The sequence below is a fragment of the Musa acuminata genome, chromosome BXJ2-1 (genome assembly GCF_036884655.1).
Source record: "Musa acuminata AAA Group cultivar baxijiao chromosome BXJ2-1, Cavendish_Baxijiao_AAA, whole genome shotgun sequence".
Lineage (NCBI taxonomy): Eukaryota > Viridiplantae > Streptophyta > Magnoliopsida > Zingiberales > Musaceae > Musa > Musa acuminata.
In genome coordinates this window covers 10,230,001-10,247,569 of record NC_088338.1, presented here as the reverse complement: position 1 = coordinate 10,247,569, position 17,569 = coordinate 10,230,001, and the positions used below count along the sequence as shown (strand labels likewise).

Sequence of the window (17,569 nt, the reverse complement as noted above, 5' to 3'; positions counted from 1 at the left end):
CATGGATAAAACATTAAAGGATGATATTGGGGTAGATGCAAACTGTTCTTTTTATAGACCAGGTATAAAAGCTAACCCTCGGTATTATGCTAAGGGACTCTTTTTTTTAGAAAAACCAATACTTCAAAAAGAACCTCAGACTAACTTGAATATTGGAGGGATCAAATCAAGAAAGCTCTCTTGACATAAATCTTAGTGCAAGCGACGCTTCGGAGGATCGACTTTTCACCTCGGGGCCACTCCAAAATCACCTTAGAGCTACTTAGGATACTCTTATGCCTTCGGATTTGGACAATGTCGGGTTGACTCGGACGTGAATGAAATCCCCTAACAAAGGACAAGCAAATTTAACAAGTTTTAATTACAAGAAAAAAAATGATTTAACAATAATCATGTATTGCACGCGCAAATGATCCATGTATTGCACGCGCAAATGCACAATAATAATGTCATTTAGAAAGACGCGAACTGATCCTAATCATCTATACATGCATCTTATCATTCATTATGTTACAGTTGTTTCACTCAATAACCATTCATTCATGGAGTTTGATGGTTAAAGCAAATAAAAAAGAAACAACTTTGGAAAGTAAGGAATATATAGTCTGATACTCATAACTTTCTCACCATCACAAAGTAGAAAACGGTGTCGAATAGTCATATAGCTGATTGCTACTAAATAAAAGAAATACAAATTATCATAAGCGAAGAGTGTACGAGAATAAAGGGTCGAAACATATATATACTATATCCTTAATTTTCTTTATAAATCAAGATATCTTGGGCAGATATTTGAATTGTTTATTAGAAAATTCCTTGTAATGATTTTTCAGTCACCTCTTTCAAATTTTAACTTTGCGTCATTTATTTCTTGAATTGGTTTAAGAAATTTTAATTAGAGCGTAAAAGATATTTGGTGGAGACCAATGCATTAAGAAAAAGTGGGTGAAGGTCATTTAGCGATGTGCTTGATGTACAAGTATTTGGTGGTAGTATTGATTATTGATTACGATGGTTAATCGATTTTAAATCAAATCAGAATTAATCTTGAGTGATTAGATTTTAATTTTTTATTTTTAAAAAAGGAAGCGATCATTTTGGTTTTAAATCGTTTAAATATTTAAACGATTTCCTCATGATCTATATATAATTATGTAATTAACAAATCTTAATTGATTTTTATTTTATAAACAAATAAAAAATTATAGTTAACATATAAAAATATATATATTAAAAATATTCACATGCATTGTTAGATAAAAGATGAATTATGAAGATAATTCCATGCGCTTAAGGATTGAAAGATTAAGTCATACATATTCTGTTTGACCTATAATTCAAAATTTAAATAAAGGATTTACACGACAATACAAAAGTCAGTCATTTTTTACATGATAAAAAAACAATGAAAATAAGAACCCATACAATAACAATAGCAAGCGTCAGAATAAGATATACAAGTGATTTCCTACCACTAATTATAAATTATTCTCTATAATTAGTTATCTTCAGCATCTCGATTCATACATTTTTAAAAGTTATATTAGGATCCTTATACTTACAAAAGTAAAATATTTAATTTTATTTTTTTTAACATCATTAATTCTGTTGATAGAAATATTGTATATACTCAGTAATAAATCAAGGTGAGACAAAATTAGTATGTAATCAATGATAAATCTTACGATATTTTTATCAACAGATTTAATTAGAAATAAGGTTAAATATTTTATTTCTATATATATATATATATATTTTAATATAATATTTTAAAAAATAAAGATCAAAATGTTAATAATAACTAAATATAATTAATTTCATATCGTGCTCGAAGGTATCAAACCCAAGTCTCACTTTCTGTGAACGGTGAATACAAGACGAGGTAGCATGGGAGGCTCCGTCCGCATCCTAATCTTTTGTTGGCCGTGTGCTGCAGCTGTTCTCGTGCTGCTGATATGACATCATTGTATTCGTCAATATTTCAATGGACTTAATAGATGATTATAAAGAAATTGATTCTGTTCTCATCGGGCGATATATATAGGTGTCGTTTGGTCAAACATGGAGTCAAAAGTTCTACTTTGTTCATGGAAACAATATTAGATGTGAAATCTGATGAAAACGGGGACTCCCTGCGTCGTCACTGCAGACGCACGCTTTATTTCTATAGCAATTGATCGCTGCCTTTGTTGCCCAAGAAGCAGGACAGCAGCTTCCAAGAAGCATCAACCTTTATTATATATACGAACGAAGCCCAGGCGTTGCTGCCTCTCATACCGAAGAAGGGAGAAGAAGAAGAAGAAGAAGACAATGGCAGCGGCGGCAGGAGAAGTGAGGCTGATCGGGGCGTGGCCGAGCCCGTTCGTGCTGCGCCCGAGGGTCGCCCTGAACCTGAAGGGGGTGGAGTACGAGTTCCTGCAGGAGGAGTTCGGGGAGAAGAGCGAGCTGCTTCTGAGATCCAACCCTGTGTACAAGAAGGTCCCCGTCCTCCTCCACCACGACAAGCCCGTCTGCGAGTCGATGATCATCGTGGAGTACGTCGACGGGGCCTGGGCTAATTCCGGCCACGCCATCTTGCCGGCCGACCCCTACGAGCGCGCCCTCCACCGCTTCTGGGCCGTCTACATCGACGACAAGGTTCGCATGCCTCCATCAATTTCTGACCTCTGTTTTCTTGGTCTATAAATTTTCTACGATCATCGACATGAATGATGATGACTGAATCCTCTGAACGCAGTGGTTCATGTCAATGTTCGGCATCGCAAAGGCTGAAACAGAGGAGGCCAAGGCCGAATCCGCAGAGCAAGCGTGGGCCGGGCTGAAGCTGCTCGAGGAGGCGTTTGAGAAGCTGAGCAAGGGCAAAGCCTTCTTCGGCGGGGACATCATCGGTTACGTCGACATCGCTCTCGGTTCCTACCTGGGATGGGCGAAGGTGATCGAGCAGATGACCGGCCTCAAGTTGTTCGACGAGGAGAAGACGCCTCTGCTCGCGGTTTGGGCGGAGAGGTTCTGCAACCACGAGGCCGTGAAGGAGGTGATGCCGGAGACGGAGAAGCTGGTGGAGTACGCCAAGATGCGTCTGGGGAAATAGAAGGAGTCTCCTGAAATTAAAGACAAGGAATCGTGGTTGTCACTTGGAGTGGCTTCAGGATCTCGCTGTTGTGGTGAAATCCGTGGAGAATAATGTCACCGACAGTAGTTTTCTGTGAGGTGGCCTTTTTGTGTTTGCTCATGATGTTGTGTCGGTGATCAATAAAGGATACCATTGTGTTGGATTCGATGGGCGATCTCCAAAGGTTGCTTTGACTTTTTTGTTCTCGTATATTATCGTCAGCACATAACTACCCATTTTCATGAATTGGGATGGCATTGAGGATGCTTTCATGACCTCCATAAGTTTTGAGATCAGCAATGGTGGATCAGTAAGAGTTTGGAAGGATAACTGGATAGAATATGAAGCTTTATCCTCTATGTTCTCCCATCAAAGTTCTTTCACTACTCATCCTAATGCCTGCCTTTGGGTAAAAGCACACAGCACTTGCATTTGCTGCCTTTGGATTAATTGTGCAAACAAGTTGAATATGGATTGGTTGAACTCTGCTCGACTTGTGGTTTATGTGGAATGAATGAACGCAACAAATGCATCTTTCAGCAGCCACACTGTGTCGCAGGCGACTCGGTAATCTTTTTGTCAACTCTTTCTCCTGTTCTATCTGTCCTTCAACCGATTTCGACAAAGTAGGAGACTAATCTCCATCTTTCTTCTAGTAAAAAAGGAACAGCACGCCGCAGAAGATCCAAAATATTGCAAGTGGAAGAAGATTTCTGTGAGAAAGTAGAGGCAGATTGCTGTCGGTCTTCCAAGATTTCATCGCAGAGTTTCTTCTCATTGGTGCGTTGACGTAGCGATGTGAAGGGTCGATGCATGGAGGCGACGTCAAACTTGATTCGGTGAGACAGTTCGTCTAAAAAAACAGTTTCAACAGTTCGGGGAGGTGTTGAGTCTTCCATTAGCCATTAGTCAACGCCTAGCCTTGCTCTGCAAGAAGCTCTCCCTACAAGGGCGAACCCGAGTGTGGCTGCCTCTCAACTCGGAGATCCATGGCAACGGCAGAGGGAGTAGAGGTGAAGCTGATCGGGACATGGCCGGGCCCGTTCGTGCTGCGTGCGAGGATCTCGCTGAACCTGAAGGGGGTGGAGTACGAGTTCCTGCAGGAGAAGTCTGGGGAGAAGAGTGAGCTGCTTCTGAGATCCAACCCCAAGAAAATCCCAGTCCTCCTCCACCACGGCAAGCCCATCTGTGAGTCAATGATCATCGTGGAGTACGTCGACGTGGCTTGGCCCGGCGCCGGCCGTGCCTGTTAGAATATGTGGCCCTTTATAATTGAATAAGATAGAATAACTAATTGGGTTCCGTTGCGATATTTTAGCCAATATAGACTAAGTCCACTACGGAACGATTCCTCGGAGATATTCTTGATGGGAGGAAATCTTCTGAGATCTCATCTCATCGTAGACCCTCTGCTCTCGCCTATTAAAGGACAGGATCTCTAGGGGTTGTTAAGGGTGTTAGTATGTAAGAGCGGTGTAAGAGCGTCGTAACGTTGCGCATCTCTCCGTTGAGGAATTCAGTTATTCTCCTGATCTCTGAACGGATGGCATCAAAAGGTACGCATCGTATAATTAGATCTATGTATTGATTTCAAATCCTGGCATATAGGTTAATTCCGCATAATTCATATAGCATAATTACAGATTTTATGCTTACAATTGGTATCAGAGCCATGTTTTTTTGAAATCATGCATTAGATCTGTAAATTAATTTACGATGCATAATTACCTTTATCTTCTAAGAACTGCTAAGCAGTAATGGTCACCGTCGACCTCGCTGCAAATCTGCGATTACGCCGAGTAGCGTACGCATTACAGAACTCGTCCCATATGTGGACATTACAGAACTCGTCCCATATGCGGACATCACAGACATCACAGAACTCGTCCCATATGCGAACATCACAGAACTCCGTCCGTGCGACGGCATCACAGAACTCCGTCCGTGCGACGGCATCACAGAACCCCCGGTCGCACACGGCCAGAACCCGTCCATGCGACGGTCGGCCGCACGCAGGCAGACAGCCCAGGTGGCGGCCATGCGTGAGTAGGCCGTGCACAGGCGGCGGCCGCGTGCTGGCAGCAGCCACCCGCGGGCAGGAACCGCCGCAGCGGCAGTGGCCGCGCATGAGCAGTATGCCCCGCGGCGGCAGCGCCGTGGCGGCAGTGGCCGTGCGCAGACTAGATCTATCGCTGGCAGCCGCGCACAGGCGGTCGCTGGCAGCCACACACAGGCGGTCGCTGGCAGCCGCGCACAGGCGGTAGCCCGCAGCCGCGTACAGGCGGCAGCCGCGCACAGGCGGCAACCCGCAGCCGCGTACAGGCGGCAGCCGCGCACAGGCTGCAACCCGCAGTCGCGTACAGGCGGCCAGGCCGCAGGCAGCAGCGGCAGCGCCGCTCGCGCAGGCGGCGGCGGCGGAGATGGCAGATTAGGGTTTTGGCATATTTACGTTTCTGCCCTCGAGGCTAGGGTTTTGAAAAATTACAGTTTTACCCTTTGCAAATATCGTAATTACAGTTTATGTTCGTCAACATATTTACGGTTTTGCCCTCGGGTCTAATTTCTGCCAAATTACAGTTCTGCCATTCGCATATTTTCGATTTTATATCCTATCAAATATTTTCGGTTTTTATCATTATGAAATTGAGAAATTTAGGTTATATTCTCAATTATAAAATTGATAAATATCATTTATTATAATTATGATTAATTTTAATCATGATTATAATTTTTGATTATTTGATTGGATTTAATTTTGATTAAAAAAAAAAACTATAAATTATGGTTTATTTTATGGTTTTCTCATATGAATTATTCATTATATATGTGGTAAATAAAATTAAAATCCAATTATTGTTTTTGGAATTTTTATTTATTTATTCACATGTATATGCTTGAAATTATCATATGAGTTTTATTAAAGTTCAATAATTGTTATTGTTATTTATTATTGAACTTCTTAGCATTAAATTTCAATAATTATTATTGTTATTTATTATTGAATTGCTTTTTATTAAAGTTCAATAATTATTATGGTTATTTTATTATTGAACTGTTTTACATTATTGTTCAATAATTATTATGGTTATTTATTATTGAATTGTTTTGCATTAGTATTCAATAATTATTATGGTCATTTTATTATTGAATTGTTTAGCAAAAATTAAATAAATTGATGAATATTATTTGTAATTCATTTCCCTAAGTTCTATCTGACTAGTAGCTGCCAAAGTGGCCTAGGATGATAAACTTTTGTGATATGAATTACAATAAAAGTTTTATCATTTATAGGACATTTTTATTTTATATCATGGCATTAGTCTTGTAGCCACCAAAGTGACCTGGACTAATGACTTATAAAATAATATTAAAGAATTAGTCCTAAATGATATTAAAGAAATAATATTCATAATGGCACATATAATTATGAGATTTAGATAATCCCAAAGGAGAATCTAATTCAAATAATTATGTGATGGGGTAGGATGATATTATTTAGATATCCTTGCAGTTTAGGGTTGTATACCCAAAGGTAACAATACCTATTCCTCAAGGATGGTATCAGTCCTCCAAAAATATTCTTGAGTGAATACTAGATATGTCAATATTTCACCCAAAGGTGTAATATAGATGATATCAATAGTTCATCAATTTTTGACAAACTTAAAGCATTAATGTTGTTATATATCTTTTTTGCAGTGGTACTTCCGCATATACACTCATATGCTTCAAGTGTCCCTGTACTTTCTGGATCAAATTATTCAGAATGGTTAGAGCATGTGCAATTTACACTAGGCGTATTAGATCTTGATCTAGCATTACTTGTTGAAAAGCCTGCAGACTTGACTGATGAAAGTACTGCAGAACAAGTTAATGAAATGAAGGCTTGGGAAAGATCTGATAGGCTTAGTTTAATGTTCATAAGAATGACAATTGCAAATAACATAAAGACTTCATTACCGATTGCAACTAGCGCAAAGGAATATTTAAAGGTTATTGAAGACAGATTTAAATCTGCTGATAAGTCATTGGCTGGCACATTGATGAAAGAACTGACTACGGCTCAGTATGATGGTACTCGAGGAATTCAAGATCATATCCTTAATATGGCTGATAAAGCTGCAAAACTTAAAACATTAGGCATGAATGTTGATGAATCATTCCTTGTGCAATTTATTCTTAATTCTCTTCCTTCTCAGTTTGGCCCATTCAAGATTCACTATAACACAAATAAGGATAAGTGGGACTTGAATGAGTTGACTAGCATGTGTGTTCAGGAAGAATTGAGATTAAGGTAGGAAAATTCATATAATGTCATGATGACTACTCAAGGAGGTGGTAATAAGAAAAGAAAGTTGAAGCATCATCCATCAAAGAGATTTGCTAAGTCTGGAAATGTTAAACAGACTAATGAAAAGAAAGCCTTTACTGTAAAGTGCTTCTTTTGTGGCAAGAAAGGACATGTGAAGAAGGATTGCATTAAACGCAAGACTTGGTTCGAAAAGAAAGGTATTAACTCGACCTTTGTATGTTTCGAATCAAACATTACAGAAGTTCCTTCTAACACTTGGTGGATTGATTCCGGTGCTTCAACTCATGTTACAAATAACATGCAGGGATTCCTTTCAATTAGGAAACCAAAAGAACATGAAAGATTCATCATTATGGGAAATCGTCTTAAAGCGAAAGTGATATCAATGGGAACTTATCGTCTACGCTTAGAGACGGGTCACTTGATGGATCTTGTTGACACATGTTATGTCCCTACAATTTCTAGAAATTTGATTTCTCTTTCTAGAATTGATGAGTTGGGATATTGTATTTCTTTTGGTAGTGGCAAACTCAGCATATTTTACGATTCAATTAAAGTTGGTTCTGGAATTCTATGTGATGGTTTGTACAGAATTAATTTGGATCTTGAGTTTGCAAAGACACTAATGACCCTGCAATCAAATGTTGGATTGAAACGTAGTTTCAATAATGAAAGATCTTCTATATTGTGGCATAGACGATTGGGGCATATCTCCAAGGAAAGAATTGAAAGATTAGTGAAGGATAATATTTTGGAACATTTAGACTTCACTGATTTTGATATTTGTATCGATTGCATTAAGGGAAAGCAAACTAAACAAATAAAGAAAAATGCCACAAGAAGTAAAGAACTCCTTGAGATTATTCATACTGATATCTGCGGACCACTCCACATTCCTTGTTTTAGTGGAGAAAAATATTTCATCACATTTATAGATGATCTGTCCAGATATGGCAAAGTTTATCTGATACATGAAAAGTCTCAAGCCGTTGATACTCTTGAAGTATACATAAATGAGGTTGAGAGACAATTAGATAGAAAAGTTAAAATTGTCAGATCTGACAGAGGTGGTGAATTTTATGGCAGATATGATGGATCTAGTCAGAATATTGGTCCTTTTGCTAGATTCCTAGAACAACGGGGTATTTGTGCTCAATATGCATTACCAGGTGTGCCACAGCAGAACGGTGTTGCTGAAAGGCGAAATCGTACTCTGATGGATATGGTTAGGAGCATGATGAGTTATTCCTCTGTACCTGAGTCGATGTGGGGTGAAGCTCTTATGACAGCTATGTATATCTTGAACAGGGTTCCTAGTAAGTCAGTTTCATCGACTCCATTTGAGTTATGGACTGGTAGGAAGCCCAGTCTGAGACATTTACATATTTGGGGATGTCCTGCAGAGATAAGAGTATTCAATCCACATGAAAAGAAATTGGATCCAAGAACTATTTCAGGATATTTTATTGGTTATCCAGAAAAATCCAAGGGATACAGATTTTATTGCCCTAATCATAGTATGAGAATAGTAGAATCTGGTAATGCAAAATTCCTAGAAAATGGCGAAATCAGTGGGAGTGAAAAATCTCGAAGGATTAATTTTGATATTGAGGAGATTCAGGTTAATTCTCCCATATCATCTCCTGTCCGAGAGATTGTTGTTCCTCAAATCAATGAGAGTATTGATGAGGGTGAACAACAAAATAACATCCAAGAACTCTCACATGATGTTGATGTCGTCGCTGATGATCTTGTAGAACAATCACAATTGGCAGATTTGAGAAGATCTCAAAGGAAAAGGAAACATGCCATTTCTGATGATTATGTTGTATATCTACAAGAATCAGATTATGATATAGGAATAAAAAGAGACCCCTTATCGTTTTCACAAGCCATAGAAAGTAACGATTCTGAAAAATGGTACGATGCAATGAAAGAAGAGTTAAAATCAATGGTACAGAATGATGTTTGGGATCTCGTTGAATTGCCCAATGATTGTAAAAGGGTCGGTTGTAAATGGGTCTTTAAGACAAAACGTGACTCAACGGGCAATATCGAACGATATAAAGCCAGACTTGTGGCCAAAGGTTTTTCTCAGAAGGAAGGCATCGACTATAATGAGACTTTTTCTCCTGTTTCTAAAAAGGACTCATTGAGAATCGTTATGGCATTAGTAGCTCATTATGATCTTGAGTTGCATCAGATGGATGTGAAAACGGCATTTCTGAACGGGGATCTGGATGAGGAAATCTATATGGAACAACCCGAAGGATTCATAGAAAAGGGAAAAAAAAGTTGGGCTTGTAAACTTAAGAAATCCATTTATGGCCTTAAACAAGCTTCCAGACAATGGTATATAAAGTTTCATAATACCATTACTTCCTTCGGATTTAAGGAAAACACTGTTGATCAGTGTATATACCTGAAGGTAAGTGGGAGCAAGTTTATTATATTGGTCTTATATGTGGATGATATTTTACTTGCCAGTAGTGATCTTGGTTTATTGCACGAAACCAAGATATTTCTCAACAAGAATTTTAAGATGATTGATATGAATGAGGCATCCTATGTCATTGGCATTGAGATATTCAGGGATAGATCTCAAGGATTATTAGGATTGTCTCAGAAAGGATATATTGATCGTATCTTGGAGAGATTTAATATGCAGCTTTGCTCAACCAATGATGTACCTATCACTAAAGGTGAAAAATTCAGTCAAAACCAGTGCCCAAGAAATGACTTAGAAAAGAATCAAATGAAGAATATTCCTTATGGATGCGCAGTTGGAAGTCTACTATATGCTCAAACCTGTACAAGACCAGATATCAGTTTTGCAGTTGCAATGCTGGGAAGATATCAAAGCAACCCAGGAATGGAACATTGGAAAGCTGCAAAGAAAGTAATGAGATATCTACAAGGGACAAAAGATTATATGCTCACATACAGGAGATCTGATCAGCTTGAAGTAACTGGATATTCAGATGCTGATTTTGCAAATTGCCTCGATAGTAGGAAGTCCACTTCAGGATTTGTATTTATGTTAGCTGGTGGGGCAATTTCTTGGAAAAGTGCAAAGCAATCGCTTATTGCATCATCAACAATGGAAGTTAAATTTGTGGCATGCTTTGAGGCCACAAATCAAGCTTTATGGCTGCGAAATTTTATCTCAGGACTTGGTGTGGTCGACTCAATTGCCAAGCCGCTGAAGATATTTTGTGATAACACCGCAGCAGTTTTCTTCTCTAAGAATGGCAAGTACTCTAGTGGTTCCAAGCACATTGAGATAAAGTACTTGGTGGTTAGAGAAAGAGTCCAGAAACAGCAAGTGTCAATTGAGAACTTGAGCACCACTATGATGATTGCTGATCCATTGACAAAAGCCTTACAGTGCAAAATATTCAAAGAACATGTTCTTAGAATGGGGCTTGTGAGCAAGTCATAAAGGATATGGTGATGCATGTTTATGTGGATGCTATTGACATTTTACTTAATTAAAGTTATCTGTTTCTGCTATCCTGTTTACATTTATGTTTATGCATATTATGGTTGAATGTAATAACAGGATTGTCTTGACAAGACAAATTACAGGGGTCATTATGGACTATGTTAGGAAAGACTAACAATGTTGTGGTACATAGAAGGGAGTATGACATTGATGAAATACAACCGCTATGACTCGCATTGATAGTTGGACTTAATATAGTATTATTGTGATTATTGGACTTATTGGCTTATTTTTAAAAACATGGCCATGTATAAAATGCTTTTCAAAATTTTTTGGAATCCAATTAGGTAAAATTGTTTTCAAACAAATTTTGTTTTGTTTGTTTTGATTTTGTATCTTTTTTATATCTTATCAATTAATGGGCCAAGTGGGAGAATGTTAGAATATGTGGCCCTTTATAATTGAATAAGATAGAATAACTAATTGGGTTCCGTTGCGATATTTTAGCACTAAGTCCACTACGGAACGATTCCTCGGAGATATTCTTGATGGGAGGAAATCTTCTGAGATCTCATCTCATCGTAGACCCTCTGCTCTCGCCTATTAAAGGACAGGATCTCTAGGGGTTGTTAAGGGTGTTAGTGTGTAAGAGCGTCGTAACGTTGACACGTATAGACGCATCTCTCCGTTGAGGAATTCAGTTATTCTCCTTGACTCTCTCCCCAAAACCCTCTCCCCAAATCCATCAATCTGTGTGATCCTGTGAAAGGATAGGAAGAGAGGAGAAAGGGTCTACTGTTCGCACTCCTTGCAGATTCAGCAGCGCGATCGGATTAAAGACGGAGGCTGCAGCAATCTTGGATCACGGTGCTGAGCAGATCAAACAAGATCTCTGAACGGATGGCATCAAAAGGTACGCATCGTATAATTAGATCTATGTATTGATTTCAAATCCTGGCATATAGGTTAATTCCGCATAATTCACATAGCATAATTACAGATTTTATGCTTACAGTGCCATCTTGCCGGCCGACCCCTACGAGCGCGCTCTCCACCGGTTCTGGGCTACGTACATCGATGACAAGGTACGCATGCTGATCACAGACGGGAGCTTTAAGGTGGCGACGGTGGACTAAACTGCTCTCTCCGTTATCCTTACTGCATCGCAGTTGAACCCATCGGGGGCTGCGTTATCGAAGGCGCAGACGGAGGAGGCCAAGGGGGAAGCAGCGGGGCAGGTGATCGCGGGGCTGAAGCTACTGGATGAGGCATTCGGGAGACTGAGCAAAGGAAAAGGATTCTTCGGAGGGGACGACATCGGATACGTCGACATCGCCTTGGGGTGCTTCCTGGGGTGGCTGAAGGTCATGGAGAAGACTAGTGATGTGAAGTTCATCAACGAGGAGAAGATGCCTCTGCTTGCGAGGTGGGCGGAGAGGTTCTGCGCCCACGAGGCAGTGACGGCGGTGATGCCGGAGCCAGAGAGGTTAGAGGAGTTCGCTAGGAAGCGTGCCGCCGGTGCCAAAACTCCTCCGGCAAACTAAAAAACCTTTAAGATGGCCATTATATATATATATATTTGTGTGTTGAATAATATATTACACTTATCAATAAAGGATTTCTTTGACAGTAAACATGTGTTTGAAATAAATTTGATATTTTATAAAAAATGTTATTACTATTAAACTTTCATACGATGATGTAATTTTGATAAAAAATACTTGTTCACAACCATACTCACCTACGATCATTGGCATATCATCCGTGCCTCCTCTATGACCTTCCACTCCCCATGACTCTCAACACTATCGCTATCATCTCGCCCTCAACTAATTATCTATTCTGTTTTTGTTGCAACCTTCGTTATACTCTTTTGTGTCACTACTATCAAATCGTCACTACCACCTCGCTCTCTATTGGTTGCCAAAAGCAAAAGAGGCGATAGTGGTGAAGAGGAAGAGCTCCTTGTCACTAATGAGAAGAGACGGGATAATAATGACGAAGGCGGAGGAGGCGGCTACTTGAAAGCAAGGTGGCTATGGTGGTGGCAATAATTTGTTTGTAGCTAAAAGTAAGGGTGGTGCGGAAAGATATTTTCATTAAAGTGAAAACAAAGGGTATCGTAAAACCTAATTAGAGAGACAACGTCAGATACATACCCAACAATAAATATTATTTTAGGTAAAATATAAAAAATCACTGGAAGAGGAAGACGAACAGAGTTGTGTTAGACAATAAATTTATTTTATCTTAATAAACAAACTCAATCAATGTATCAAAAATTTTAAATTAAATATTGGATTTATTATAATGTCATAAGAGAGATTAGAAGAAAGAAAAGAAAGAAAAGGGAAGCAGGTAGTTGACAAATATAGGATGAAGCAATACTATGCCTTGATAAAACACATTGGATTGCACAACTTATGCGAGACGACAAACTTAACAATGTGGTAAGATAATATTAAATAAGCTTACTTGTTTCTTATTCAAAGTAGGCCTATTATAGGGCTAATTATAGATTACCCTATATAGTTAGACTTTTTTAGTGTTTTATCTAGACTTAAAAAATTTATACTGAAATCATTATAATTATGATAGTGAAATATTTAATCTCATTTATCTTAACGTCATCAGCTTTATCGATAGAAGATATAATATGTGAGAGCATATACATGAATGACACAAAAACGATAGATAAAAAGGTAATTTCAATGATGGTAGTGGGCTAATTACATATTACCTCTTATAGTTAGACCTCCTTAGTATCCTTGTCTTTAGACTTCAAAAATTTATATTGAAATCCCTATGAAAGTGACACATTGAACCTCATTTACCCTAATGTTATCGGTTTTACTAACAAAAGATACAGCACGTGACGACACGTGCATGAATGAGAAGAAAATGATGGGCAAAAAGATAATTTCAATAGTGATGACAGGCTAATTATATATTACCCCATATAGTTAGACCTATTTAGCATCTCAATCCCTATATTTTAAAAATTTATATTCCAATCCCTATAGTTATGAAAGTGAAATATTTAACCCAATTTACCTTAATGTCATCAGCTTTGTCGATGGAAGATACAACACGTGATACCACATGGATGAATAAAGCAAAAACGATAGGCAAAAAGATAATTTCATTGGTAATGGCAGATGGTGGCACCGTGGGTAGCTATTGTGGCAGTGATTAGCGACAACAACATAGTAGTTAACTTTGCCGATGTTGATTCGAACATCGACAATGAGGAGGAAGAGGAGGGAGGTAAGGCATTTGTGTTGGCATCGCACCACTCTACCTCATCTTCCTCCTCCAACGTTGCTCTACATTTACATCGACGTCAAAGAAGGAAGAGGAGGCAAGTGAGACATCTACGTTAGCGACATATTAAATCCTCAGATGGCGACTTCATCCAGTGGCATGGTGGATTTAAGGAAGGGGTAATGGGTAGCGAGAAGGAGGGAGAGGTTGCAAGCAAGCTCAGTGAAGAGGCGTGTCTACTTTAAGCTCTCGAGCTTTAGTCGACGTGCGAATGACACATATGCCCTGATCACAATGGCGTGGTTGCCTTCTAAATCAACTCTGCCCACAATCGAAGGGGAATCGATCAAATGACATGGATTGATCACAACACAAAATGAAGGCCCAAACAGTATAGATCTGATGACAGGAGAGACAACAAAGTCTCATCCTCCTTTTCGCTCACCTCTAGTGTCATGGTGGTGGGGGAAAGGATCAGAAAGATGGTAATGATGGATATGATGAGTGAGACGATGAAGAAACAATGGATTGCTCTATTGCAATTAGCCTTCAGATTGAGAATCGCCAATTTAGCTAGTGTTTCAAGATCGATCAACCGTATCCACTCTACCTCACCTGTCTCCTCTTCCTCCTACCTCTTTATCGTTAGTGACGCAGATGCCTCGCCTGCCTTTTGTTATTCTTCCAGTGTTGATGCAAACACAAACTGTCGTTAGAAGAGGTAGAGTGGTGCACTACTAATGCAGATGCCTCACCTCTCTCCTATTCCTCTGGTGCACTACCAACACAGATGCTTCATCACTCTACCTCCTCTTCCTCCTCGTCATCAATGTTAGAATTGATATCGGCTAGGCTAATCATCACGTCGTTGTCACCGACCACCACCACAATAGCCACCCATGGTGCCACCGTTCACCATCACCATTGAAATTACGATGCTACCGTTCGCCACCACTATTGAAATTACTTTTTGTCTATCGCTTTCGTGTCATTCATGCACGAGCTATCACGTGCTATATCTTCCATTTGTAAAGTTGATGACATTAGGGTAAATGAGATTATCTATTTTACTTTCAGAACTATAGAAATTTTAATATAATTTTTTTATGTCTAGAAATTGGAATGCTAAAAATGTCTCTTATGTAATTAGGTCGCCTACTGTGGTACCATTCTTTTATGAAGGATCGATAGACGTTACCCCTAACATATTGCTATATTGATATAGAGGAGTTTCATACATTAATTAATATAAATTATTTATAATAAAAATTTAAAATTATATAGATATGTCAATTCTGATTATTTTAAATTTTAAAATTTATTTATTGCAGAAAACTAAAATTTTTGAATGAACACTAATTTCACTAAAAAGAACCTTTACTATAGCTAAATATATTTTTATTCCCTTCTAAATATTTCTACAAAGCATGAGTTTTTTAGGTTGACATTAAAAAATATTTTTTAATAAAAATATTAATATGTGTGAGATGAAAAGAGATGAACTAAGAGATTCTTAAAATTGATTGAGTTATAAAAGGTTGATTTGGTATCTGATCTTCAAATTTTTGACATATTATTATACCGTGGTGGATAAATTTTTATATGACTGAGTCAAAATAAAAAAAGATTGAACCAGTCAAACTATAATTTGATTAAATGAAGATGAATTTTCCCACGATAGACAGATGAATATATTGCATGTTTGAAGCCCTAAAAGTAAAGATTATATATTAACTACAACAAAGTTCATGAAAACCAACTGTCCGTGCAATATGAATATAGTAACGAGGGAACAATTAGAAGGAGGCATATTTCATACCAAGAACGATGAATAAAATCCTTACATTACCTGCAAAATTCTAAAAAAAATTTTGATTCTAATCTTGAAATTTTATCACATGCATGAAGGATGATAAGAAATATATTGACGGCCAATCACCATCCGACACCTATTGTCATACGGAGATGACGTGGAAAGAAAAAATCTCAATCACTCTCCATTTACTCACTCACGTGGACAACAATCTAATGGAGACGGTTTGGACCTATATTTTCCTTAACCCACATGGATAAAACATTAGAGGAGGATGTTGGGGTAGATGCTGACCGTCTCCTTCATAGACCAGGTATAAAAGCTAACCCTCGGCATTATGCTAAAGGACCTTTTTTTTTTTATAAAAATTAATATTCCAAAAAAAATCTCGAATTAACTTCTCTCGATATCGGTCTTAGTGTAGGCGACGCTTTAGAGGATCGATTTCTCACCTCGGAACCACTCCAGAATCATCTTAGAGCCACTTAGGATACTCTTATGCTTTCGGGTTTGGACAATATCATGTTGACTCGGACGTCAAAGATATTACAATAACAAAGGATAAACAAATTTAACAAATTTTAATTACAAGAATTTTTTTTTTTTACAATAATCATGTATTGCACGCGCAAATGATCCATGCACATGCATAATAATAATGTCATTTAGAAAGAAGCGAACTGATCCTAATCATTTATACATGCATCTTATCATTCATTATGTTACAGTTGTTCACTCGCATACTACTGAAAGGTAATGGACAATAACCATTCATTCATGGCTTTTGATGGTTAATGCAAATAAAAAAAGAAACAACTTTGGAAAGTAAGGAATATATAGTATGATAGTCATAACTTTCTCACCCTCACAGTAGAAAACGGTGTAGAATAGTCATAGATGATTGCTACTAAATAAAAGAAATACAAATTATCATAAGCGAAGAGTGTACGAGAATAAAGGGTAGTAACTTATATATATAATATCCTTAATTTTCTTTATAAATCAAGATATCTTGGGCAGATATTTGAATTGTTTATTATTTTCCTTGTAATGATTTTTCAGTTACCTCTTTCAAATTTTAACTTTGCGTCATTTGCTTCTTGAATTGGTTTAAGAAATTATTAGAGCATAAAAGATGTTTGGTGAAGACGAATGCATTAAGAAAAAGTAGGTGAAGGTCTATGTGCTTTGTGTACAAACATTTGGTGGTAGTCTTTGATTACCATTCGATTCGGCTTGCGGTAGTTCACCGATTTCAAATCAAATTAGACTTAGTCCTCGGTGATTAGGTTTCGATTTTTTATTTTGAAAACTAGGAAGCGATCATTTTGGTTTTAAATCATTTAAATATTTAAAATATATATAAAAATCACGTATACAACTATGGTACAGAGGCTAAAATATTAAATTTAAATCAATTAATATGGATTCAAGTCAAAAGAGATATTTAGTTGGTTTAAAAATTTTAAAAATTTATTTCTTTATACCAGCTTTGCCCATTACAATTATACATCTATTTTTAAAATTTAAAAATAAAATTATTTTTTATATTTTAAATTATTTTTTTTATATTGACATCATTATATTTGTCAATATTTAAATGGACTTAATATAGGTTGATTA

At 37.8% G+C, this 17,569-nt stretch overlaps 2 protein-coding genes across 2 annotated transcripts; both read left to right on the top strand.

The window, feature by feature from the left end:
• The first annotated feature begins 2,264 nt into the window (after positions 1–2,264).
• Positions 2,265–3,280, top strand: LOC135598868 (glutathione S-transferase U17-like). Its single transcript, XM_065093285.1, has 2 exons — positions 2,265–2,637; positions 2,738–3,280. Exons 1-2 carry the CDS (start codon positions 2,311–2,313, stop codon positions 3,089–3,091), a joined length of 681 nt encoding a protein of 226 aa, XP_064949357.1. The 5' UTR covers positions 2,265–2,310; the 3' UTR covers positions 3,092–3,280.
• Positions 3,281–11,960: 8,680 nt separating this feature from the next.
• LOC135586050 (glutathione S-transferase U18-like) lies at positions 11,961–12,413 on the top strand. Its single transcript, XM_065091725.1, has 2 exons — positions 11,961–11,987; positions 12,039–12,413. Exons 1-2 carry the CDS (start codon positions 11,961–11,963, stop codon positions 12,411–12,413), a joined length of 402 nt encoding a protein of 133 aa, XP_064947797.1.
• The last annotated feature ends 5,156 nt before the right edge of the window (positions 12,414–17,569 follow it).

Bases quoted from the DNA above. Each gene is read 5' to 3' on its own strand.
- LOC135598868 (XM_065093285.1), top strand. From the start codon at position 2,311: ATGGCAGCGGCGGCAGGAGAAGTGAGGCTGATCGGGGCGTGGCCGAGC. The intron at 2,638-2,737 runs GTTCGCATGCCT...CTCTGAACGCAG, and splicing joins CCGTCTACATCGACGACAAG to TGGTTCATGTCAATGTTCGG.
- LOC135586050 (XM_065091725.1), top strand. From the start codon at position 11,961: ATGCTGATCACAGACGGGAGCTTTAAG. The intron at 11,988-12,038 runs GTGGCGACGGTG...ACTGCATCGCAG, and splicing joins TCACAGACGGGAGCTTTAAG to TTGAACCCATCGGGGGCTGC.